General features: G+C 48.7%; 1 protein-coding gene across 6 annotated transcripts in view; it reads left to right on the top strand.

Moving 5' to 3' along the window:
• The window catches only part of gra (granulito), a 325,500-nt gene that overhangs the window by 48,261 nt on the left and 249,984 nt on the right, over window positions 1-27,255 (top strand). For all 6 annotated transcript variants that reach the window (XM_038809070.1, XM_038809071.1, XM_038809074.1 and 3 more), the window contains one exon: window positions 15,407-15,504. In XM_038809070.1, the coding sequence (XP_038664998.1) occupies window positions 15,407-15,504 (98 nt within the window). The remainder of the gene's footprint in view (window positions 1-15,406; window positions 15,505-27,255) is intronic.

Genomic DNA, 27,255 nt, shown 5'->3' on the forward strand with positions numbered 1-27,255 from the left:
AATGTGAGGTCATGCATTTTAGAAGGTCTAATACAGGTAGGGAATATACAGTGAATGGTAGAACTCTGAAGAGTATTGACAGTCAGAGAGATCTTGGTGTACAGATCCACAGGTCACTGAAAGGGGCAGCACAGGTGGAGAAGGTAGTCTCTTGCCTTCATTGGCCAGGGATTGAGTATAAAAATTGGCAAGTCATGTTGCAGCTGTAAAGAATCTTAGTTACGCCACACTTGGAGTATAGTGTTCAATTCTGGTCGCCACACTACCAGAAGGATGTGGAGGTTTAGAGAGAGTGCAGAAGAGATTTACCAGGATGTTGCCTGGTATGGAGGGCATTAGCTATGAGGAGCGGTTGATTAAACACGGTTTGTTTTCACTAGAACAACGGAGGTTGAGGGACGACCTGATAGAGGTCTACAAAATTATGAGGGGCATAGGCAGAGTGGATAGTCAGAGACTTTTTCCCAGGGTAGAGGGGTCAATTACTCGGGGGCATAGGTTTAAGGTGCGAGAGGCAAAGTTTAGAGGAGATGTAAAAGGCAAGTCTTTTTACACCGAGAGTAGTGGGTGCCTGGAACTCGCTGCCGGAGGAGGTGGTTGAATCAGGGACGATAGTGGCATTTAAGGGGCATCTTGACAAATACATGAGTAGGATGGGAATAGAGGGATATGGACCCAGCAAGTGTAAAAGATTTTAGTTTAGACGGGCAGTATGTTCGGCGCAGGCTTGGAGGGCCGAAGGGCCTGTTCCTGTGCTGTACTTTTCTTTGTTCTTTGTTCAAGCGGGCTGTAGAAGGACTTGGACAGGCTGGGAGAGTGGGCAGAGAAGTGGCAGATGGAATACAATGTGGAAAAGTGTGAGGTTATGCACTTTGGAAGGAAAAATGGAGGTATAGACTATTTTCTAAATGGGGAAATGTTTTGGAAATCAGAAGCACAAAGGAACTTGGGAGTGCTTTTTCATGATTCTCTTAAGCTTAACGTGCAGGTTCAGTCAGCAGTTAGGAAGGCAAATGGCAATGTTAGCTTTCATGTCAAGAGGGCTAGAATACAAGACCAAGGATGTACTTCTGAGACTATATAAGGCTCTGGTCAGACCCCATTTGGAATATTGTGAGCAGTTTTGGGCCCCGTATCTAAGGAAGGATGTGCTGGCCTTGGAAAGGGTCCAGAGGAGGTTCACAAGAATGATCCCCGGGATGAAGAGCTTGCCGTATGAAGAACGGTCGAGGACTCTGGGTCTAAACTCGTTGGAGTTTAGAAGGACGAGGAGGATCTTATTGAAACTTACAGGATACTGCGAGACCTGGATAGAGTGGACGTGGAGAGGATGTTTCCACTTGAATGAAAAACTAGAAGCAGAGGACACCATCTCAGACTAAAGGGAAATCCTTTAAAACCGAGATGAGGAAGAATTTCTTCAGCCTGAGAGTGGTGAATCTGTGGAACTCTGCCGCAGCGGGCTGTGGAGGCCAAATCACTGAGTGTTTTTAAGACAGAGATAGATAGCTTCTTGATTAATAAGAGGATCAGGGGTTATGGGGAGAAGGCAGGAGAATGAAGATGGAAAAAATACCAGCCATGATTGAATGGCAGAGCAGACTCGATGGGCCGAGTGGCCTAATTCTGCTCCTTTGTCTTATGGTCTTACATGCATATTACGCTCCCCACACACACACTTATCCAAGCCAGAAAGATGGCACTGTTTGTGTTGGAGAGTGCCCATGCATCTGATGGGTTGGCCGGGTGGTGCTTGGGGGGATACCTGTACGACCCGATACTGGGCTCAAAGTGGGATGTTAGCAGTATGTGCAGCTGCATGGCTGCCTAGCTGGCTGCGGCAATGGTGTTCCATGCCTGTCCACCCCGACGCCACAGCCCACATCAGTGGCCAACCCCACTACACCTTCCCCGGCGGTGGCACAACTGTCAGCAAACTATGGCGATGTTGGACACCTTCTGTAGCCCCTTCTCTCTCCATCAGCAGCCATCATGCCGGTTTCATGATTTTTAAAAGCACAAGTGAACCAAACCGTCGGACACCAGGCCCATCGGAGGTGGAGAAGAGTGGAGGCCCCAGGGAATAACGGGTTGGGCCCGCTAATGACATGCAAATGGTGTCTATTGTACGTGTGTTCCGAAATGCATTGACGCTGCTGTCGAGTTGTTGCAGCATTATGATTTCGGCGTCGGAACCAATTCTCCACGCAGATCGCCTTTTCAGATTTCAGCATCGGTTAATGGAGAATCCCACCTGTTAACTTCTCTCATGGTGATGCATTTGGAGATGGGTAATATATACTTGCCTTTCGAAGGTTGCTTACAACCCAGGAATGGATTGAAAAAATCATAAAAGATAGTGATTGAGAGTTCATGAAAGGGGGGGGGGGGGGGGGTTGGTGCAGGTGTTTAGGAGTCTTGCCATTCTAATTTACTGGTTTTCTTTGAGGGTGTGACAAAGGAATGTTGTGGAGTTAAGGTAATGGATGTGGTATATATGTAGATAATTCACAGTGAGCTATTTGATTAGTTATTCTGGAAAAGATGGTACTGCAAATAAAGGAAGTGGGAGATTTGTAATTATCTTACAGTGGACATGGAATTGCTTGATTATAGAACACAAAGGGTAGTGGTGTTATTGGAATTGTCATCAGTCTGGAAAATTGTTACCAGCAGGGATCTACAGTCCTATTTTGGGACCTTTATTATTTTAACAGCTTCATAATACAATGTAGCAGCGAAATGTATAGATGATTGATTCAAAGCCAATTAATGTAGTAGACTCCAATGTTGAACAGAATTAATTACTGTGAGATTTGAATGTCCTTGGGAGTCAGCTGAACCAATTGCAGACGATAACAAAAATAGAGAAATGCAAAATGCTTTATATTGGGACCTGAAATATAGGAAGAGACTATTAATGAAATAGATAAGAAATAATATACCTGGAAAACAAAATGTTACAGAGAGGAGAGGCTATTCAAAAGCAAAAGATGTTTTTAATTATTTTTAAAATATACAATGGCATTTTTTAAACCCTCTGTATGTGAGATCCAATTTACTAATAACTGGCAGCAGACTTCTGTTATTAACTTAGAAGGTTAGTTTATTCCACATTCAAAATTTGGAGGAAGAGTGTTTGCAACTTCCACTTCACTGCAAACACACACAGTAAAGGGAGGATAGCAAAAAAGAGTTTTACAACTGTCGATAGTAACAGTATAAGAACTACAGAAATGGATGTTAGCTTCCGGTTGCGGCTATGACCAGCTAAGTCGCACGTTTGGCTGCTCCTGTTGGGAAGGTGTTTTCGGGCCGATTGGAGGGCCCCTAACGGCGCTGGAACGGCAATTCCCGGTGGGGGAAGGTTCCCAGAGGTGAACCCCGAAAAATTTATGGTCGTCACCCGAAGTGGGGCAGGAAAAAAAGCGGCAGCAGCTCCCCGAAAAAAGCGGGGGAAGAAATCCAAAATGGCGGCCGGCGGCGCACCCGAGGACTGGAGGAAATGGGCGGAGGAGCAGCAGGCCGCTCTCCTGCGCTTCTTCACGGAGCTGAAAGTGGAGCTGCTGGAGTCGATGAACGCGACGACCACCAGGCTGATGGGGGCACAGGTGACCCAAGAGGCGTCAATTCGGGAGCTGCAGCAGGAGATGACTGTGAGGGAGGAGGAGGCCACGGTCCTCGTGGGAAAGGTGGAGGTGCACGAGGCACTCCACCTGAGATGGCAAAACCGATTGGAGGAGATGGATACCCGCATGAGGCGGAAAAACCTGAGGATCCTGGGCCTGGCAGAAGGGCTGGAGGGGTCGGACCTCCAGGGGTATGTGGCAGAAATGCTGGGCTCACTGATGGGGGCAGGGGCCGTCCCTTCGCCCCTGGAATTGGAGGAGGCCTACAGAGTAATGGCCAGGAAGCCAAGAGCAAACGAACCCCCGAGGGCGGTGCTGGTTCGGTTCCAGCGATTCAGTGACCGGGAGAGGGTGCTGAGGTGGGCCAAGAGAGAGAGGAGCAGCAAATGGGAGAACTCGACGGTGAGGATCTTTCAGGACTGGAGTGCGGAGGTGGCAAAGCGGCGGGCCCGGTTCAACCGGACGAAGGCGGTGCTGCATGCCAAGAGAATCAGATTCGGGATGCTGCAGCCAGCGCGCTTGTGGGTGACCTACAAGGACCAGCACCACTATTTCGAGTCCCCGGAGGAGGCGTGGGCCTTTGTCCAGGAAGAAAAGCTGGACTCGAACTAGAACCAGGGGATACTTGGCGGTCGTTGCCGCTCTGGTACTTTAAGCTGGTCACGTGGCTTTCTTTTGGTTGGATTTTCACTTGGCCGTATTTTTGGACCTTTTTTGTTCTCTATACCAGTTTTTTTTTTCTCTTTTTCCTGTTATTTATAATGTTATGTTGGGAGGGCGGGGTGGGGGGGGGAGTGCCGGGGGTATGTGTTTCCTGTGGGGTTTTTGGTTGTTTTGTATTTATCGGTGTGAGATCGGGGACAGGGGTGGAACTGAAGATGGAGGGGCGGGGAGGGGCAGGGCGAAAGCGCGGGCTTTCCTCTGGTTTCCCGCGCACGGGGCAGAGGAGGGAGGGGGGTGGGAGTAAGGGGCGTGGTCAGCAATGGCTCCCTTTCCCGCGCTGGAGCGGGGTCAAGGAGGGGTGGTAAGGGGGGGGACGTCCCCCATGCCGGGAGGAGCCGGAGTGGGGCAGGGGCAGCCGGGTCAGCGTAAACCAGCTGACTTACGGAAGTACTATGGAGGGTGCATCGCGGCTAGGAAGGGTCCTAGCCTGGGGGGGGGGGAGGGGGGTGGGGGGTGGGGGGAGGGGGAGGGGGGAAGGGGGGGGCCACCGGGTTGCTGCTGAAAAGGCCAGGGAGGAGAAGTTGAGGACTGGAGGGGTGGGGGGGGGGGGGGGCGCCATCGCCATGGGGAGCGGGTCAGAAAGGGAGGGCTGACTCGGGGCGAGCAGGGGACAGGATATGGCTAGTCGGCAGGGGAAAGGGGCGGGCTGCCCTTCGACCCGGCTGATCACTTGGAATGTGAGGGGGCTGAATGGGCCGGTCAAGAGAACGAGAGTAATCTCGCATTTGAAGGGGCTGAAGGCGGATGTAGCAATGCTACAAGAGACCCATTTGAAGGTGGCGGACCAGGTCCGCCTGAGAAGGGGGTGGGTGGGACAGGTGTTCCACTCAGGACTGGACGTAAAGAACCGAGGGGTGGCGATCCTGGTAGGGAAGAGGGTGTCGTTCGTGGCGGCGGAGGTGGTGGCGGATAAAGAGGGTAGATATGTCATGGTGAAGGGTAGGCTGCAGGGGGAGAAAGTGGTGATGGTTAACGTGTATGCCCCGAACTGGGACGACGCTGGCTTCATGAGGCGCCTACTGGGCCTCATTCCTGACCTGGAGGCAGGGGGCCTGATCATGGGGGGGGACTTCAACACAGTGCTGGACCCCGTGTTGGACCGATCGAGTTCAAGGACGAGTAGGTGGCCGGCAGCGGCAGAAGTGTTAAAGGGGTTTATGGAGCAGATGGGAGGGGTGGACCCCTGGAGGTTTGGGAGGCCGAGGGCGAGGGAGTATTCCTTTTTCTCCCATGTCCACAGAGTCTATTCTAGAATTGACTTTTTTGTATTGAGCAGGGGACTGATCCCGAAAGTACGGGAAGTGGAGTACTCGGCCATAGCGGTCTCAGACCACGCGCCACACTGGGTAGATTTGGAAATGGGGGAGGTGCGAGACCAGCGTCCGCTGTGGCGCCTGGATGTGGGGTTGCTGGCGGATGAGGAGGTGTATAAGAGGGTCCGGAAGAGCATTGAAAGATATCTGGACATTAATGACACGGGGGAGGTGCAGGTGGGGATGGTATGGGAGGCCCTGGAGGCGGTGATCCGGGGGGAGCTGATCTCCATACGGGCACATAGGGAAAGGAGGGAGAGACAGGAGAGGGAGAGGCTGGTGGGGGAGCTTCTGGACGTGGATAGGAAATATGCGGAGGCACCAGAGGAGGGGCTGCTGGGGGAACGGCGTAGTTTGCAGGCTAAGTTTGACCTGTTGACCACCAGAAAGGCGGAGACACAGTGGAGAAGGGCGCAGGGCGCGATTTATGAGTATGGGGAGAAGGCGAGCAGGATGTTGGCGCATCAGCTCCACAAGCGGGATGCGGCTAGAGAAATTGGGGGAGTGAGGGAGAGGGGTGGGAACATAGTGCAGAAGGGGCCAGAAGTAAATGGGGTTTTCAGAGACTTCTATAAGGAGCTGTATCGGTCAGAGCCGCCGACGAGGGGAGGGGGGATGGAGGGCTTCTTGAACAAACTGAGGTTCCCCAAGGTCCAAGAGGAGCTGGTAGAGGGGCTGGGGGCGCAGATAGGGTTAGAGGAGCTAGTCAAGGGGATTGGGCATATGCAGTCGGGGAAGGCGCCGGGGCAAGACGGGTTCCCGGTGGAATTTTACAAAAAATATGCGGATCTGGTGGGCCCTGTGCTGGTGCGAGCCTTCAACGAGGCATGGGAGGGGGGGGCTCTGCCCCCGACAATGTCGCAGGCACTGATCTCTCTGATCTTGAAGCGGGACAAGGACCCCGTGCAGTGTGGGTCATATAGGCCTATCTCGCTCCTGAATGTGGACGCCAAGCTGCTGGCAAAGATCCTGGCTACCAGGATAGAGGATTGTGTGCCAGGGGTGATACACGAGGACCAGACGGGTTTTGTGAAAGGGCGGCAGCTCAATACGAACGTGCGGAGACTGCTAAACGTCATCATGATGCCGGCAGTGGAGGGGGAGGCGGAGATAGTGGTGGCATTGGATGCGGAGAAAGCATTTGATAGGGTGGAGTGGAAGTACCTGTGGGAGACGCTGGAACGGTTTGGATTTGGGGAGGGATTTATTAAATGGGTGAAGCTGCTCTATTCGGCCCCGACGGCAAGTGTAGTGACGAATGGTAGGAGATCGGAGTATTTTGGGCTCCACCGGGGGACCAGACAGGGGTGCCCCTTGTCCCCCCTGCTCTTCGCACTGGCAATTGAACCGTTGGCGATGGCACTGAGGGGCTCAGGGGGGTGGAGAGGGCTGACAAGGGGCGGGGAGGAGCACCGGGTATCGCTATACGCGGACGACCTGCTGCTATACGTGGCAGACCCAGAAGGGGGAATGCCGGAGGTGATGGAACTGCTAGCAGAATTCGGGGACTTTTCGGGGTACAAGCTAAACTTGGGTAAGAGTGAGGTATTTGTGATACACCCAGGGGACCAGGAAGAGGGAATCGGGAGACTCCCGTTGAAGAGAGCAGGAAAGAGTTTTAGATATTTAGGGGTGCAGGTGGCAAGGAACTGGGGGACGCTCCACAAGTTGAACTTCACTAGGCTGGTGGAACAGATGGAGGAGGAATTTAAAAGGTGGGACATGGTGCCGCTGTCGCTGGCGGGCAGAGTGCAGTCCGTTAAAATGACGGTCCTCCCGAGGTTTCTGTTCTTATTCCAGTGCTTGCCCATCTTCCTCCCTAGGGCCTTCTTCAAAAAGGTGACGAGCAGCATCATGAGCTACGTGTGGGCGCACGGCACCCCAAGGGTGAGGAGGGTCTTCTTGGAGCGGAGTAGGGAGAGTGGAGGGCTGGCATTACCCAACCTTTCGGGGTATTACTGGGCGGCTAATGTATCGATGGTGCGCAAGTGGATGATGGAAGGGGAGGGGGCGGCTTGGAAACGAATGGAGAGGGCGTCCTGTGGTAACATAAACCTGGGGGCCCTAGTAACGGCGCCATGGCCGCTCCCTCCCACGAGGTATACCACGAGCCCAGTGGTGGCGGCCACCCTCAAGATCTGGGGGCAGTGGAGGCGACACAGGGGGGAAGTGGGAGGTCTGATGGAGGCACCGTTAAGAGGGAACCATAGATTCATCCCGGGGAATATGGACGGGGGATTCCAGAGCTGGTACAGGGTGGGCATCAGGCAGCTGAAGGATCTGTTTGTAGATGGGAGGTTTGCGAGCCTGAGAGAGCTGGAGGAGAAATTCGGGCTCCCCCCGGGAAACGTGTTTCGACATCTGCAGGTGAAGGCATTTGCTAGACGCCAGGTGGAAGGGTTCCCCTTGCTCCCCAGTAGGGGGGCGAGCGATAGGGTGCTCTCGGGGGTCTGGGTCGGAGGGGGGAGGATATTGGACATATACAAAGTAATGCAGGAGGCTGAGGAGGCATCAGTAGAGGAGCTGAAAGCCAAGTGGGAGGGGGAGCTGGGAGAGCAGATGGAGGATGGGACATGGGCTGATGCCCTGGAGAGGGTTAATTCCTCCTCCTCGTGTGCGAGGCTTAGCCTCATTCAATTTAAGGTGCTACATAGAGCCCATATGACGGGGACAAGGATGAGTCGGTTCTTTGGGGGTGAGGACAGATGTGTCAGGTGTTCGGGAAGTCCAGCGAACCATGTCCATATGTTTTGGGCATGTCCGGCACTGGAGGAGTTCTGGAAGGGGGTGGCAAGGACGGTGTCGAGGGTGGTGGGATCCAGGGTCAAACCAGGATGGGGACTAGCGATTTTTGGGGTTGGGGTGGAGCCGGGGGTACAGGAGGCGAGAGAGGCCGGAGTACTGGCCTTTGCGTCCCTCGTTGCGCGAAGAAGGATACTGATACAGTGGAAGGACGCGAGGCCTCCAAGCGTGGAAACTTGGATTAATGACATGGCAAGCTTTATCCAGTTGGAAAGGGTCAAATTCGCCCTGAGAGGGTCGGTACAAGGGTTCTTCAGGCGGTGGCAGCCTTTCCTCGACTTTTTGGATCAAAGATAGGGTGCAGAGGTCGCAGCAGCAGCAACCCGGAGGGGGGGGGGGGTGGCAACAACGGGTGTGGTGGGCTATTTAAGGTTGTAATGCGGACAAATTTGTTCGCAGTTCATGTTTGATGTTAATTGTTGCTTTGTTTGTTTTTGGGGGGGGGGGGGGGGGGGGGGGGGGGGGGGGGGGGGGGGGGGGGGGGGGCGGGGGGGGGGATATTTGTTAAGAGGGAATATTTTGTAATAGTCTATGGTTAGGGGGGGTAAATATTTTCATGTAAAAAATCTCTTCAATAAAAATTATTTAAAAAAAAAAAGAAATGGATGTTAGTTCATCCGATTTCCAGAATCTGAGAGGTCAAAGGCCAATGAGGCATTCTTTCATGTAGGAGCTCGAGTTCAGCAGGCCGAAGACCAGACTTGTAGAGTTTGATTGCAGTTCATGCTGATACTGCAGGATGAAGTCTGCACACCGAGATGGAGTTGATTCTACAGACAATGGTAGGAAATCTTCCAGCAGAGATAGACTTCGAGGAGTAGGATATTATTCTGCCTGAAGTTCTGTTGCTTCTTGGAGAAGTTCACCAGTTGTATGCTGAACAGCAGACTGCTTGTCAGGCTAAATATGTATTGTTCAAACTTTCCAAAAGTCCAGAGACTTGGGCCATGTAACATGACTCCAGAATTGTTAATTGTAGGCCAAAAATCAGTTTCAGTGCTTCTGGCCAAAATTCTATTGTTCTTCCTTAGGAAGAAGATGAGGTGGTTATTAGCATCTCTTCTGATATAATGAGTTAAATTTTACTCTTTTGTAATAGTTCCGGTTGGGGAGCCATTTCATTTGTGCTGCTGCTTTTGCTAATTACAAAGGTGATCACAGGTTGAGCAAGGAACTGTTTTTTTTTGTTTTTCTCACTTCAGATGGTAGCTCCAAGACAACGTGCCAGTCATGAAGTCATGTGACTTGGAGCAGCCGTCTTTTTGGCAAAAGAATAACGTTTTGGATTTCTTCCATGTCATATGGACTTAATAAAAATAATTTCAATTTATATAGTGGCTTTTATAACTTGTAGCCAATGGAGCACAGTGAAGTGTTGTCACCATGCAATATAAAATGTATGGTGGACAATTTGTATACAGTAATATTCCACGGTAGCAGCATGATAACCTTCTATGGCCGCATTATGAATGCCCCTTCTATGACCACCTTATGAATGACCCTTCTATGGTGATCAATTCCTGGAGTGGGACTTAAAATCCGAGCTTTTAGCTTGAAGGCAGGGACATTACACACTGCGCCACAAGACTTCCAATATGATGCTTACCAGATGATAAATATCAGATTCATAAATCTTCAGAATAGATCCATTGGATCTTTACTTCCACTGAGAGGGCAGACGAGGCCTCGGTTTTATGTCTTATCCAAAAGAGGTCACTTCCAACAGTAAATTACTTCTCCAAACTGCACCAGTGCCAGCTTAGATTTTGTGCTCAAACCTCTAGTCTGGGATCCATATCTGAGTCAGAAAGTGTGGGTATGAGACTGTATTGAGCCATGGCTTAGATCTGAGGGTTTTAATTCATTCATGGGATGTGGGTGTCACTGGTTGGGCCAGCATTTGTTGGCTTTCCCTAATTGCCCTTGAACTGAGTGGCTTTCTTGGCCATTTCAGAGGGTAGTCAACCACATTGCTATGGCTGTGTAGTCACATGTAAGCCAGACCAGGTAAGGATGGCAGATTTCCTTTCCTAAAGGACATTAATGAACCAGGTGGGTTTTTACAATACTCAGCAATGTTTCCTGGTAATCATTAGCCGTGGTAAGATTCAAACTCAGGTTCCCAGAACAATACATTCAGTCTTTGGATTACGAGCCCAGTGACAATACCACTATGCCACTGCCTTCTCTATCTGATTGACAACAGTTTGAAGCTGTTCCAGCAGAGAGTAAAGCAAATAATATATTGGGATATAGTGAAAGGTAAATTTGTACCAAGATAATGAGGTAATCATGCTGTTTTATACATCAGTAGTGTAATTGGACATAAAAAGACACGTACAGCATAAAGAGGATCATGTAGTTATGAAACTATACAGGAAAGAGCAGCCACAGACATAGAAGAGCTGGAAGGATGATTGGGAGAGCAATTAAGTGAATATTGAATGTTCTCACTGGAAAAAGAGATAGTTACGAGGCAAGGAGATTTTAGTGGGTGCGGGTGAACTCAACTTAATGACTGCAGAGCAGCACATTTAGCAGGTGGTGCCAAGAAACATCCAGCTACCCAATGGCACTTTGCTGTTTTGTTTGGCCGTGGGGTGTTTATCCCTTCTGAGGCTGCACTTGGAAGGATGCCATTTTGGAAGGTTGGCCCAATCTTTTCCCACCTCCCCAGCTCTTTTAACCCCACCCCCTCCAGCCCCCCAACCTTGGGGCGGCCTGACCCCTGGCAATGCGAAGCAGGCTGGCACTGCCAGGTTGCTGAGGGAGTGTCAGGGTGCCACCCTGGCCCAGACCACCCAGGGGTCTCCAATGGACTGAGAGATCCCCCCCCCCCCCCCCCCCCCCCAGGTGCCATTACGACTGGTACCTGTTTGTGTGAACCAGTATTACACTGCGCCCTTGTGAGGTCACCCAAACATGGCGGGTGAGTCCTGGATGCCGGATTGCTCCTTTAAATATTCAGATCTGGATCTCGCCCAGGGAGGGTGAGGTCCAGATCATGTCTGGCGGCGTGAGTCAGGTGACTCGCGCGAGGCTTCGCTCACGCACAATTCACCTGTTGTGCCCTGGCTCAAAAGAGTTGCTGAATCGTACCATGTATCACTTTTCAATAGGGAGAATGTAGATCAAGACAAGTTTGCTTTACCATGTCCAGGCCAGCAAAATCAGAAGATTGCTATTTTTTAAATTCTAAAGGAACAAAAAATGTAGATTATGACGTGTTGCTCCACATTTGATAGAGTAAACAGCCTACACTTGAAGTTAGTGAAGGCAAAACTAATCTACAGAAGCACTACATCACTGAGCAATACCATTCTACGGTATTGACTCCGAAGGAGATAATAGACATGATAATGTTAGTTAACCCAAATTCAGGTTAGATTTATTTCAGAAAATAATATTTTGGAATACACTTTATGTATAAATTTAGCCATGACATATGTTAAATGTAGCAAGTTAGATAGGGAAAGACAGTTTTGAACCACTGATGGTTTTCTTTTCATGTTCGGTTCTTGTGCGGTCTGTAACTTAGCGGGTTATGGTTTGGAAGACCCTCTGTCCCAACTGCTGTCTTTGGGCACCTCTGCCACCATCCCGGACCTGTTTCCGGAGTTATTTTCGGGGCCTTCCAGTGACCAGGTGGCAGGGGCGGAGCAGGTATCTGCACCATCGCCTCCCGCTGGCCCGGGACCCCAGGAGTAGCCTGAGGAGATCCTGCCTGTCGATAATCCTGGTGGTGAGATCAAGGCAGCCCCTGAGTTGGTTGGTGGGCCCTTGTTGCCTGCCGCACTCAGTGTGGTGGAGGATTCGGGCCCGGAGGGTGACTGTCCGAAGGCTGTCAGCCGCCTAGTGTCAGGAGCGCAGTGTGCATGAGACGCTCTGTAGCGGGGTGCGGGTCTCACTTGTGCCTGACCCTATGTCGCCCCTCACCCCCTCTGGGGAACTCCCAGAATCTGGCACATCATAATTGAAGGTTCTTTTGTTTTTCTGCCTCTGTAGATAGAACATAGAACGATACAGCGCAGTACAGGCCCTTCGGCCCTCGATGTTGCACCGACATGGAAAAAACTAAAAGCCATCTAAGCTACACTATGCCCTTATCATCCATATGCTTATCCAATAAACTTTTAAATGCCCTCAATGTTGGCGAGTTCACTACTGTTGCAGGTAGGGCATTCCACGGCCTCACTACTCTGTGTAAAAAAACCCACCTCTGACCTCTGTCCTATATCTATTACCCCTCAATTTAAGGCAATGTCCCCTCGTGCTAGCCACCTCCATCCGCGGGAGAAGGGTCTTGCTGTCCACCCTATCTAACCCTCTGATCATTTTGTATGCCTCTATTAAGTCACCTCTTAACCTTCTTCTCTCTAACGAAAACAACCTCAAGTCCATCAGCCTTTCCTCATAAGATTTTCCCTCCATACCAGGCAACATCCTGGTAAATCTCCTCTGCACCCGTTCCAAAGCTTCCACGTCTTTCCTATAATGAGGTGACCAGAACTGTACGCAATACTCCAAATGCGGCCGTACTAGAGTTTTGTACAACTGTAACATGACCTCATGGCTCCGGAACTCAATCCCTCTACCAATAAAGGCCAACACACCATAGGCCTTCTTCACAACCCTATCAACCTGGGTGGCAACTTTCAGGGATCTATGTACATGGACACCGAGATCCCTCTGCTCATCCACACTACCAAGAATTTTACCATTAGCCAAATATTCCGCATTCCTGTTATTCTTTCCAAAGTGAATCACCTCGCACTTCTCCACATTAAACTCCATTTGCCACCTCTCAGCCCAGCTCTGCAGCTTATCTATGTCCCTCTGTAACCTACAACAACCTTCCGCACTGTCTACAACTCCACCGACTTTAGTGTCGTCTGCAAATTTACTCACCCATCCTTCTGCGCCCTCCTCTAGGTCATTTATAAAAATGACAAACAGCAACGGCCCCAGAACAGATCCTTGTGGTACGCCACTCGTAACTGAAAGGTAGTGCCCTATTGGAGCCCCCCCCTTCACCAACACTCCGACTCATTCCCTCTCCACAACCCTCCTTTCACCTCCCTGCCCATCCCCCCTTTCCTTTCCCTTCTGTTAGTACAGAGGCGAGGGTATCTGGTCTCTCCAGTGCAAAATTTAGTGCTTGTACCATTTGTTTTTTGTAGAAACGTGTTGTAATCTGTTTTAATAATCAGAGTATCCATCCCCCCCCCTCCCCATATATTGTGGGGAGGATATCCTGTTTCTCCAAGACAAAATGAGTGTACCGTTTGGCCTTGTATATATTTTTTACTGTTTTAATAAAAAGATATGTAACTTAGCGGTCATGATCAGTCAATAACCTCATTATTGCATTCTGATGGAAGAGGGTGTACTAAATGGATTTTAGTCTTTTTTATGTGTAGCAATTCTCATTTCCAGTTTGTGAGTTGGCTCACAAATACTTGATGCTGACATTGGGTGTAAAAACTAGAAAGCTGCTTTATACATTATTACTGAAGAGCAAACATTGAAACATATTGCAAAAAAAAACAGTGCATTGGAAAGATTTTTTTTTGGATCTATTAACAAATCAAAAATTTGGCAGTAGAATACTTCCAAATGTTGTTGTTTTAGTTTGAATGATGCAAATTTGACCGTATATTTGTTCTGAAGTGGTCAATTCAAAAATGTCAGGTTAAATTGCCTATTATTTGGTAAAGGAGCCATAGTCCCAGATGACCATAGGCTGCTTTCCCCTTTTGAGGGTCGGACTGACTGGTGGCGATTAATCTGAGGATCACCACACCTCAGGCGAGGGGCAAGGTTGAGAAGGGGGGGGGGGGGCTTCATGAATATCCTCAGCCGCCTCAAAAATTATTAAACATTTGCTGAACAACTGAATTTTCTGGCTAAAGTTTCTTATAATTTGGAATATTGACTTTTTAAACTATGAAAGATTATGAGGGCGGTGCTGTAATGTTTCTGATAATAGAATCCTACAGTAAAGAAGGAGGCCATTTGGCCCATCGAGTTTGCACCAACCCTTTGACAGTGCACCCTATGTAGGCCCGCTCCCCTGCTCTACCCCCGTAAACCCACTTAACCTGCACATCCTTGGACTGTGGGAGGAAACCAGAGTACCCGGAGGAAACCCACGTAGACACGGGGAAAAAGTGCAAACTCCATGCAGTCACCCAAGACCGGAATTGAGCCTGGGTCTGATGCTGAGAGACAGCTGTGTCAATCACTGTACCACCCCAAACATGCAATTTACTATATTTTAGGTGGTTGAGTAAAAATGTTTTTTCTTTCCTCCTCTGTGATCTTTAGTACCTTAATATGAAAGTACTCATCTGAGATCAGCCTTTAGGAAGTGTGCATGCAGTTTGGGGTAATAGGTTACTTCAGTTTTCCTTCTCTGAGGAAGTGAATACATGGCTGATATTTGAAACTCAGTAACATGACAATTATAGATATAACTTGTATAATTTTGTTTTACCTTGCATTATCACTGTGTCGAGGAGCTAAAGAAAAGCTAGCTCTATCATGGTGATCATAAAATAAATTATGATGTTTTAAATTAAAATGCAGTGCTGCAGGATTTACCTTCAATGGTTCAAGAAATTGGCATCAGAATACAGTGCCACTTTTCACTGACACAATTGGGAAATCCATCTTCTTGTATGAAGAAAATTGTGCTTAATATTCCTTGCAAACAATATGAACAATTTCTTATCAAGAATCTAAAACTAATTTAAAATGTTCAATATTTTGGTAAGAACGAATGTGTATGATAAAGCCCAGAGATGCCCTGAAGCACTTCAATACTAAAATCCTCATTGCTTTACATGCTGTGCTATACAGTTGTTATTTGTCTCTTGTGCTCATTAGATTAGCGAAATGGTTTTAATGCATAATTTAAAAACTAAGTTTTACAAACAGGATCTCTCCAATAATCATGGATGCCAGCAGGAAGGTACCTGTAATTCGCAAATCCCTCAAACCAGCGAGACCACTGCATCGTTTATCTGCTGAGTTAGGTAAGTGTCACCATTTAAAGTTCTGTATAGCATTGTTAACTGTTCAATTAGTTTTTCAGGACTCAAAAATGGTTATTTTTAAATAAACCTGCAGAAACTATTTACTGTGTGGTTATCAATAGTATAAAATAAATCAGCAGTATGTTTCCACACAACGGTGCTGTTGGTACAGTATGATGACATTTATTATAAGCAATAAAATCTGCCACAGTGTTTCAAGAATAATGGCCCATAACTTACTGGTTCCCCAGTGTTGCATTTAGGGAGTAACTCAGATGTTTTGGGGAATCTCTCTAGGAATTTGCACATAACGTTTTAACCGGCAATTTCCCAAAAGAGCTAACTCTTTCTGGTCAATTGCAATGGGCTTGGAACCATCTGACAGAAGCGATTTTAAATATCTAACTTTAGATAGTTCTGCTAATTTTGGCTTGATTATTACTTCCCTCCAATCCGACTCCCGATTGGTCTGACCCACCACGCACGGAACCCCCCCTCTAACCCAACCTGTCCTCAAGTCTTACCCCAAATTCCGGTCTGACCACCTCACCCGCCCTGCCGTCCCGCCCCTACTTCAGGCCTGGATGCCACCCCACCCTTCCTTTGGGCTCAGCTGCCACCCCGCTCCTCCTTCAGGCCTGGCTGCCGCCCAGCACGTCCGGTGGCACCGGTGTCACCTCAAACCTCCTTTGGTCCTGCCTGTCGTCCTGTCTGTCCTTCGGGCCCTCGTGTCTGGCAGCCTCTCCCGACATGCCCTTCATGGCTGGCCACCCACCCCAGCCGCCCCTCGGGCACAGCCATGGCCCTGCATCTCCTTTCAGGCCTGGCTGCTGCCCCACCCCTCCCTTCAGGCTCAGCCCGCCCCTCTAACCTGGCACCCCCCCCTCCTCTCTGGGCCACCCGTAAGGCCTGGCCGCAACACCCCCAGCCCGCACCTTGGGCACGGCCGCCTGCCCTGCTCCCTGCCCTGGGCCCCTTCGGGCCCCACCCGACCCTGTCCCTCTGGCTTGGCTGCCCCCCACCTTTCTGCCTGGACACTCCCAGCGCCCCACCCCTCTGGCCTGGGCCACCCTGCCTCTCTGGCCTGCCGCCCCCACCCCTGCCCAACTTGCCCGTGGCCCCCCCATCTGTCCCTCTCTTCCCTTGGGTCCGGCCCCTTGGGCCCTCCCCTCCATGTCACACCCCCTTCCCTGTTGGAGATTGTCACTCCTGGGAAAGTTACAGGGCAATCATTTAGATGTGAATGACATTAACGAATATTGGTTGTAGACCTCTGGCCACTATCTTGAAATCCTCTTTAGATATAGGACCGAAGGGTTGCAGGTTTTGCACCCTGTTTAAAAAATGTTAGCGTGTAAACCCAGCAAACATAGACCAGTCAGCATAATGTTACTGATGAGAAAACCTGTAGGGATGAATATAATTTGAATATAAAACCATAATTTGGGATGAATATAAATGACATTTGGAACAATGGGGGGTTAATAAATTAAAATCAGTATCGATTTGTTAAAGAAAAATAACATTTGACTAACATGGCTGAGTTCTTTAATCAAGGAACAGAGAGGAAGATGAAGATATGTGGACTTAGAAAAGGCAATTGATAAATTAGCACGTTAAAGGCTTGTTATCAAATTTGGAGCCGAGGATGTTTAGGGCATGGTGACTTCTTGGATACAAAACTGGCCATGCAAGTAGTGTGGTGGTGAACAGTTTTTAGGCCAGTGTGAAATTTGTGTAAAAACGGCATAATTTAAAAGGTTGTAGACGTCATGAAATTTGGAATTGCAGTAAACATTGAGGTGGATAATAACATAGACATTCTGGTGAAACAGGCAGATTACATTCACTTTTGCTGGGAGAATGGGGATAGGCAAAACAATGTAATTTATACAAATTTAAAAGCGTGTTAGAAGAGAGACTTCTACATGTATTTAAGTCTTTGAAAGACAAGTAGAAAAGGTTGTTTAAAAGGCATGAATGATTATTAATTTTATGATTAGAGTGATGGAGTACAAAAAGAAAGAAGTTATGCTAAACCATTATTAAACATTGGTGAAGCCCTAGCAACAATCCTGTGGTCAATTCTGGGCCATGCTTTAGGAAGGTGCTGAGGCCATGGAGAGATTTAGAATGGTATCAGGAATAAGATATTTTTAGTTTCCTGGAGAGACTAGAGAAACTGGTGATACACCAGTAGCACAAGATAGGTTGGGGAGAGCATCGCCATCCCAGATCTCTACATCTGTAGTAAATATCTCCATCTCAAGGAAACTAGTTATTAGTCATGAACAGGGTGGTGAGAGTAGGAATCATGGAGGTAAGAGGACAACAGGTGCAATGCTGGAAGAGTCTTGGCCTTTTCCCTTATCTGACAGATGCAATATTCTTGCTGGCTACGTGGATGAAGACAGTCTGCAGGGTTATTCAGCAAACTGAATTGCATTGTAGGCCATTTAAGTGGAGGGGCTGAAAGAGTTTGACCACGGTAGGGAACAAGAAAGCTCAGTTGGCTGGACAGCTGGTTCATGATACAGAATGATGCCAACAGTGCAGGTTCAATCCCCATACCAGCCGAGGTTACTATGAAGGCCTGTCTCTATGAAGGCCTGTCTCCTCAACCTTGTTCCTTGCCTGAGGTATGGTGACCCTCAGGTTAACTCACCACCAGACAACTCTCTGTAAAAGGGGGGAACAGCCTATGTTCCTCTGGGGTATGGCGAATTTAATTTCAGTCAGGGAGCTCTATGATGATCTCTGTAGTTGCAATCAGGAATCAAATGTTGTGCTGTCTCCCTATAAGGATGGCAGCTGAAAAAGAGGTTTGGAAGGGACCATTCTGATGGTTGACATGGGAGCCAATGACATAGATGGAACTGAGAATGAGATTCTGCTGTTAAGGTTTGAAGAGCTAGGGCCAAAATTCAATCAAAGAACCTCACAGGTAATAACCCCTTTCAGACAGATTGAAGGTTCACTGCATAGTTGAAAGTGCAATGTGAGTGATTTCAATTTATGGGATAGCAATATTGAGACAAGGAGAATCTGTTCTATTGGGTCAGGCATCGATTAACCTTTACTTGATTGTGTGTCCTGGCAAATAGAATAATTGGGGAGGTAGATAAAGCCTGAATCTAGTGAAGTGGGAGGGTCAGTGGTGGGAGAATTCTGAAAAGAGTAAATTCAAAAGTAATAAGAGAAATTTTGAGCTGAGTAACAATAAAACATGAACAGAATGTGTTAAAAAGAGCTTAACCTAGTTAATGGAGCATTAGCAGTTGGAGTGACATCAGAGAAAATTTTTTTTTATTCGTTCATGGGATATGGCTGTCTCTGCCTAGACCAGCATTTAATGCCCATTCCTGAGGGCATTTTAGAGTCAACAACATCGCTCTGGATCTGGAGTCACATGTAGGCCACATCAGGTAAGGACGACAGATTTCCTTCCCTGAAGGACATTAATGAACCAGATGGGTTTTTACAACAATTTGACAATAGTTTCATGGTCATCATTAGACTTTTAATTCCAGATTTTTATTGAATTCAAATTTCACCATCTGCCATGGTGAGATTCAAACCTGAGTACCTAGAGCATTACCCTGGGTCTCTGGATTACAATCCAGCAATAATACCACTACACCACTGCCTCCCCTGTGAAGCTAATGGCACTATCTTCAATGTGAGAAGCATTTGCAACAAAATTGATGAATTGTATTATATTTGTATAGCTGGGGAAGCAGTTACGGTTCAATGTTGGAGAGCTGTATATTTCTAGTTGTTTAATGGGGATTTCAGTAGTAGTGTTTAAGGGGTAATTGTAAGCTGTTCCTTTCAGTTGTGAAATTAAAGAGTTTAGTATTGTATTCATAATAAAGTTATATTGTAAAATACTAAATTCCTATTGTTTCATGTAGTCATTCCTGAAGCAAATTATTCTTTCCGCACAGTCTACAAAATAAACTAAAATATTGTGGATTCTGTCCAGTATTCTAGCCGCTGTTGGGATCTGGTCTGGTATTGGAATAAGTTGTAGCACTTCATGAGGAGGTGATGGGGAGGTGGGAAGGAGAGTGGGCACTCAGTATTTGGGCATTGAATGGGGTTGTCATCCACTGGCATTGTTGGGCAGTAGAGCAGGAGGTAAGACTGGCGGTCACAATAGAGTGACCACCTGACAAAAGGGACAGCTGCAGCTGGTATGAGGGAGAAACTGTCAAATTTTGGGCTCAGTGGTGATGAGGGGCGACACCCACTGCAGGATGGGTTGAATCCAGGGCAACAAATGGGCACGGGAGGGGAAAGTGGGATGGGAAAGCAATGGAAGCCATACCGTCCAACACCGAATACTGCCAATGAGAGAGCTACCTGAAGATGACCAAGATCCGGTATTCTGAAGGCTGTGATTCCAGGCAGATCTGTGCTGTCATTGCCAAAAGTCTTGGTACCGCAAAGAACTAATTGTCATGCTATACCAGTGAATGTTGAGATTCTTTGCTTTTGGCTCATTATATTGACCAGCTGCAGAACTTAGTGACATCTTGCAAACAGCTGCATACCATTGCATCTCGTTGGCCAATGATATAGCCTCTTCGTTAGAGCTGCACGCTCATTTCATTGGAGATGTGCAGTTTCAGGGAAAAGGGCTTTGGATTTCACCACCTGTGGTGATATGCATCACTGTAAATACACAAGGGGTTAATGTAAATACACTTAGACTAGATAGACACTAGAGGGAGCACCAGAGACATGACACACAGACATTCAACTAATAGGCCAGTAAGATAGGACACGACCAATGGAGTTTCACGACACACACAGAGGTGACACTGCCACAGGAGGGCATTACACCAACCCATATAAAAGGACACAGCACACATGATCTTCTTTCCAGTGGAAACTCTCAGTGAGTACACAGGGTTGATTTGAAACACATCACACCCACCACGTGGATTGTAGCAGACTGGTTCGTCAGTCTGAGTAGCTATCGCAGGATTAACAGGAGAGTCGAATCCAAGTAGGAGAATTGTTAACAGTTTAATAAATGTGTTAAAGCTATCTCCAAGTCTGAACCTTCCTTTGTCAGAGTGCACATCAAGGAAGCAGCTTATGCTACGTCAAGAGCATAACAAAACATGATACCCAGGAGTGACTGTTAAATCCATATAGTTACAACTCCGCACAGTGACAACCAGCAGCTGTACCCAGGCAAGATGACGTTATGGTGTTATTGGTCAATGGCAGACCATAAGAATAGAAGTAGACAAGAGTGTCAGGAAAGAGTTGATATTCCCTAGTATTTAAATTGGAATTGGGGTTTGAATTGTCTAATATATTGCATTTATTGTTTAATAGACTGCACCAAATATAAAGAGGTTACATGTGGCACTGTGGTGTTGTTAGAGAAATGATTGCTGAACACAAGCTTAGAGTGGAAGACGCCAAGACCTGCTTTCTAGTTATTATAGCCAGACATCTTACAACACCAGGTTATAGAACATAGAACAGTACAGCACAGAACAGGCCCTTCGGCCCTCGATATTGTGCCGAACAATGACCACCCTACTCAAACCCACGTATCCACCCTATACCCGTAACCCAACAACCCCCCCCTTAACCTTACTTTTTTTAGGACACTACGGGCAATTTAGCATGGCCAATCCACCTAACCCACACATCTTTGGACTGTGGGAGGAAACCGGAGCACCCGGAGGAAACCCACGCACACACGGGGAGGACGTGCAGACTCCGCACACACAGTGACCCAGCCGGGAATCGAACCTGGGACCCTGGAGCTGTGAAGCATTTATGCTAACCACCATGCTACCGTGCTGCCCCACAGGTTAAAGCCCAACAGGTTTGTTTCGAATCATTAGCTTTCGGAGCGCAGCTCCTTTCTCAGATGAATGAAGAGGTGGGTTCCACAAACACATATATATAAACAAATTCAATGGTGCAAGATGATACTTTGAGTCTTTGCAGGTAATTAAGTCGCAACAGGTCCAGATGGTGCAACTGGAGAGAGGGAAAATCACAGGTGAAAGTGGTGTGAATTGTCTCAAGCCAGGACAGTTGGTAGGATTTCGCAAGCCCAGGCCAGATGGTTTGGGGGGGGGGGGGGGGGGGGGAGGTGAATGTAATGTGACATGAATCCAAGGTCCTGGTTGAGGCTGTACTCATGTGTGCGGAACTTGGCTATCAGTTTCTGTTCGGCGATTCAGTGTTTTCGCGCATCTGGAGAACGCTTACCCGGAGATCATAGACTGAATACCCTCGACTGCTGAAGTGTTCCCCAACTGGCGGGGAACATTCCTACCTGGCGATTGTCACGTGATGTCCGTTCATCCGTTGACGCAATGTCTGTATGGCCTCACCAATGTACCACGCCTTGGCACATCCTTTCTTACAGCGTATGAGATAGACAACATTGGCTGAGTCGCATGAGTGTACCATGTACCTGGTGGGTGGTGTTCCCATGTGTAATGGTGGTACCCACGTTGATGGCCTGGCACGTCTGGCAGAGGTGTTCTCGCGTGTAATGGTGGTACGCATGTTGCTGAACAATGACCAAGACACCACACAACCCTACTTTTAAAATTACCAGAAGGGATCATTTTATTAGCAAGGATGTTATATCCAGTGAAAGGCCTTTAATTTGAGTTGACTATCTATGAAGAAAGCGCATATGAAATTTGACATGGAAAACGATGAGGCCGTTGTATTTGGAAAAACTGTGGACTTAAAATGAATCATATTTTCTCTTGTAAAAAAATTAAGGACTACTATTAATTCATCACTGATAATGGCGGGGGGGAATTTTCTAAAGTTGAATTTTGGATATGTGTGAGATAATGAACATTATCTCATTCTCGCCAGCTGCAAAAGGCTCACTTAATAATGGGGTGTGTGAGAATAATGGCTCAAATGAATTATTAAAGATGGGTATTTTTTCCTATAAGGAACCAAACTCTTCTGCACTTCCGCGGTCCATATCCCTCTATTCCCATCCTATTCATGTATTTGTCAAGATGCCCCTTAAACGTCATTATCGTCCCTGCTTCCCCCACCTTGTCCGGCAGCGAGTTCCGGGCACCCACTACCCTCTGTGTAAAAAAAAACAAAAAACAAAAAAACTTGTCTTGTACATTTCCTCTAAACCTTACCCCTCGCATCTTAAACCTATGCCCCCTAATAATTGACCCCTCTACCTTGGGAAAAAGCCTCTGACTAACCCCCCTGTCTATGCCCCATATAATTTTGTAGACCTCTATCAGGTTGCCCCTCAACCTCCGTCGTTCCAGTGAGAACAAACCGAGTTTATTCAACCTCTCCCCATAGCTAATGCCCTCCATACCAGGCAACATCCTGGGAAATCTCTTCTGCACCGTCTCTAAAGCCTCCACATCCTTCTGGTAGTGTGGCGACCAGAATTGAACACTATACTCCAAGTGTGGCGTAACTAAGGTTCTATACAGCTGCAACATGACTTGCCAATTTTTATACTCAATGCCCCGGCCAATGAAGGCAAGCATGCCATATACCTTCTTTGCTACATTCTCCACCTGTGTTACCCCTTTCAGTGATCTGTGGATCTGTACACCCAGATCTCTCTGACTGTCAATACTCTTGAGAGTTCTACCATTCACTGTATATTCCCTACCTGTATTAGACATTCCAAAATGCATTACCTCACATTTGTCTGGATTAAACTGCATCTGGCATCTCTCCGCCCAAGTCTCCAAATGACCTAAACCCTGCTGTATCCTCTGACAGTCCTCATTGCTATCTGCAATTCCTCCAACCTTTGTGTCGTCTTACTAATCAGACCAATTACATTTTCCTCCAAATCATTTATATATACTACAAACAGCAAAGGTCCCAGCACTGATCCCTGCGGAACACCACTAATCAGAGCACTCCAATCAGAAAAGCACCCTTCCATTGCTACTCGCTGCCTTCCATGACCTAGCCAGTTCTGTATCCATCTTTCCAGCTCACCTCTGATTCTGTGTGACTTCACCTTTTGTACCAGTCTGCCATGAGGGACATTGTCAAAGGCCTTACTGAAGTCCACATAGACAACATCCACTGCCCTACCTGCATCAATCATTTTTGTGATCTCCTCGAAAAACTCATAAAACGTTAGTGAGACACGACCTCCCCTTCACAAAACCGTGCTGCCTCTGTGAGTGAAAAAACTTTTAAGAAGGGGAATAAGGTGAATTTATTGCAGTTTATATGTATATACACATTCATGTCAAAGAATATTGAAATTGACATCAAAATTAAAGATGAACTTTTGTTTCTTTAAGAGGAGGGATCTCGTTAGGAAAGTTAATGTTCCCTAGTATTTAAGTTGGAATTGGGGTTTTAATTGTTTAATAGAACATGCAGTGCAGAAGGAGGCCATTCGGCCCATCAAGTCTACACTGACCCACTTAAGCTCTCACTTCCACCCTATCCCCATAACCCCTCCTAAACGTTTTTGGATACTAAGGGCAATTTAGCATGGCCAAACCACCTGACCTGCACATCTTTGGACTGTGGGAGGAAACCGGAGCACCCGGAGAAAACCCACGCAGACACGAGGAGAACGTGCAGACTCCACACAGTGACCCAGCGGGGAATCGAACCTGGGACCCTGGTGCTGTGAAGCCACAATGCTATCCACAGTGCTACCGTGCTGCCCTAATAGACTGAATTTATTGTGTAATAGACCACACTAATTATAAAATGGATGCAAGTGGCACTGTGGTGTAATTGAAGTAATTGCTGAACACACAGAAGGAGTCAAAGAAGTTGAGACCTGTTTTCTAGTTGTTTTTATAAAGTTAGCATTGAGGCTTAACAATGAAAGTAGGGGAGCAGACATGCAGATATTTTCGAGGAAGGGGTTCAACCTCGGGGTGCATAACACAGCAGCAAGAATAGCTACCTAGAATGGGAGAGGCCATTAAAATGGGGATGACTGAAACATCTATAAGCTGTGGGCAGAGAACTGCCCAACTTCTATTGATCGTGGAATTTGGCCAAGGACAAAGCTTCGTGGGCCATGACTACCTCAAAGAAATTAAACCTAATTGGTTAGAAATTACAGGTTCGCCGGTAGCCCCTGGCTGCTGGCTCTGTCCAGGAAGAGGAGTATAAATATGCGTATCCTCTATTCAGCTGCCATTTCGCCAGCTGCTGTAGGATGTCACGCAACTTACTGCAATAAAGCCACAGTTGTACCGATTCTGAGTTTTTGTACAATTGATCGTGCATCAATTTATTGCAGTAAGATTTTCTACAAGATGGACCTCCGAATCAAACCAGATCGCCTGCAGATGGATCCGCCATCGGCCGACGCCAGAAGAGACTTTAATCACTGGTTAGCTTGCTTCGAGGCTTACATAAACTCAGCGACCAACACACCGATGGAGGCTCAGAAGATACAGATCCTGTACTCGAGATTGAGCTCCAACGTGTTTCCACTGATCCAGGGCGCCCTGACGTATGCGGACGCCATGGCGCTCCTCATGTGAACTTCGCGCAGAAAGCGAACTCACTCTTCGCCAGGCACGTACTTGCCACTTGCTCTCAACTCCCTGGTGAGTCCATTGAAGACTTCTGGCGGGCCCTAATCCCACTCGTCCGGGACTGTGACTGTCAGGCCGTCACGGCCACCGAACATTCTAATCTCATGCGCGATGCCTTTGTAACGCGGATTGGGTCGGGCCTCATCCGCCAAAGAATGCTCAAAGGGGCCACGCTCGACCTAGTGGAGACTAAAAAGCTAGCGCTCTCCATGACGGTCGCATCACGTAACACTCAGGCCTACCTCTCTGGCCGCGCGGCCCACCCCTCCTATCCCTCGTGGACTCCGCAAATGGCCGCCCCAGCCGGGGCCTTACCCAGCCAATACGCCTGCGCCACACGGCAATCCGCGCACCCTGGGGGTCCCCGATGTTACTTCTGCGGCCAGCAGAAGCACCCTCGCCAACGCTGCCCATCTCGCATCGCCATTTGCAAGGCTTGCAGCAAAAAAGGGCCACTTCGCCGCAGTGTGCCAGGCCCGCACAGTCGCCGCAATCACCCCCTCACCCCTGACACACACACAATGGGCACCGCCATCTTCGTCCGGGACCACGCGCGGCCAGTGGGCGCCGCCACCTTCATTACCCTAGACCACGCACAGCCAGTGGGCGCCGTCATTTTCACCCCCCTGGGGCCGCGACCAGCCAGTGGGCGCCGCCATCTTCACTTCCTGGGGCCACGCGCGGCCAGTGGGCACCGCCATCTTCCCCCCCCCTCAGTCCACGTGCGGCCCATGTGCGCCGCCATCTTGTTCAGCTCCAGCAACGTGCGGCCCATGGGTGCCGCCATTTTGTCCCCCGCAGGATCTTCAGTCGCCGCCATCTTGTCATGCCCATGGGGCATGGACGCCGACGACATTCCACGAACGGGCCCCCCATGCTCTCCATCTTCTGACACCAGTGATGATCAACCGCAGCTTGCCTCGATGACGCTCGAACAGTCCCAGCCGCACATTCTGGCCACCGCTTCGACTATGGTGAAAATCAACGGCCACGTGACCTCTTGCCTGCTGGACTCCGGGAGCACCGAAAGCTTCATCCACCCGGATACGGTAAGGCGCTGCTCCCTCGCGGTCCACCCAGCCAACCAAAGAATCTCCCTGGCCTCCGGATCCTATTCCGTCCCGATCCGGGGGCTCTGCACGGTCACTCTCACGGTCCAGGGTGTAGAATTCAGTGGCTTCCGCCTCTTCGTTCTTCCTAACCTCTGCGCTGCACTATTACTAGGCCTTGATTTCCACTGCAACCTCCAGAGTCCCTAACACCCCTCACTGTGTGCGGCCTCACGACCCTAAAGGTTGATCCTCCCTCCCTCTTTGCCAATCTAACTTCGGATTGCAAACCCGTTGCCACCAGGAGCGGATGGTACAGCACCCAGGACAAGACTTTCATCAGGTCCGAGGTCCAGCGGCTGCTTCGCGAGGGTATCATCCAGGCCAGCAACAGCCCCTGGAGAGCTCAAGTGGTAGTCGTTAAAACTGGGGAGAAGTATAGAATGGTCGTGGACTACAGCAATCAATTGGTACACGCAGCTTGACGCGTACCCCCTCCCAAGCATTTCTGATATGGTCAATCAGATTGCGCAGTATCGGGTCTTCTCGGCGATTGACCTAAAATCCGCCGACCACCAGCTCCCCATTCGTAAATCGGACCATCGATAAACTGCCTTCGAGGCGGACGGTCGTCTCGTGAATGACTTCCTCGTGAATTACGTGAATGACATCACTTCCTCAGGGTTCCCTTCGGTGTTACTAATGGGGTCTTGGTCTTCCAAAGGGAGATGGACCGAATGGTCGACCGGTGCGGTTTGCGGGCCATTTTTCCGTACCTAGACAACGTCACCATCTGCGGCCATGATCAGCAGGACCACGATACCAGCCTTGCTAAATTCCTCCGCACCGCCACTCTCCTCAACCTCACCTACAATAGGGAGAAGTGTGTGTTCAGCATGACCCGCTTAGCCATCCTCGGCTATGTGGCCCAGAACGGAGTTCTGGGGTCGGATCCCGACCGCATGCGCCCTCTCATAGAGCTCCCCCTGCCCCAAGGCCCTCAAACGCTGCCTGGGGTTCTTTTCGTACTACCCTCAGTGGGTCTCAAACTACGCGGACAAGGCACGCCCACTCATTCAGTCCACCCATTTTCCTCTTAGGTCGAGGCTCTACAGGCCTTCGCCCGT

Source organism: Scyliorhinus canicula, chromosome 10 (genome assembly GCF_902713615.1).
Source record: "Scyliorhinus canicula chromosome 10, sScyCan1.1, whole genome shotgun sequence".
In the NCBI taxonomy this organism is placed as follows: domain Eukaryota; kingdom Metazoa; phylum Chordata; class Chondrichthyes; order Carcharhiniformes; family Scyliorhinidae; genus Scyliorhinus; species Scyliorhinus canicula.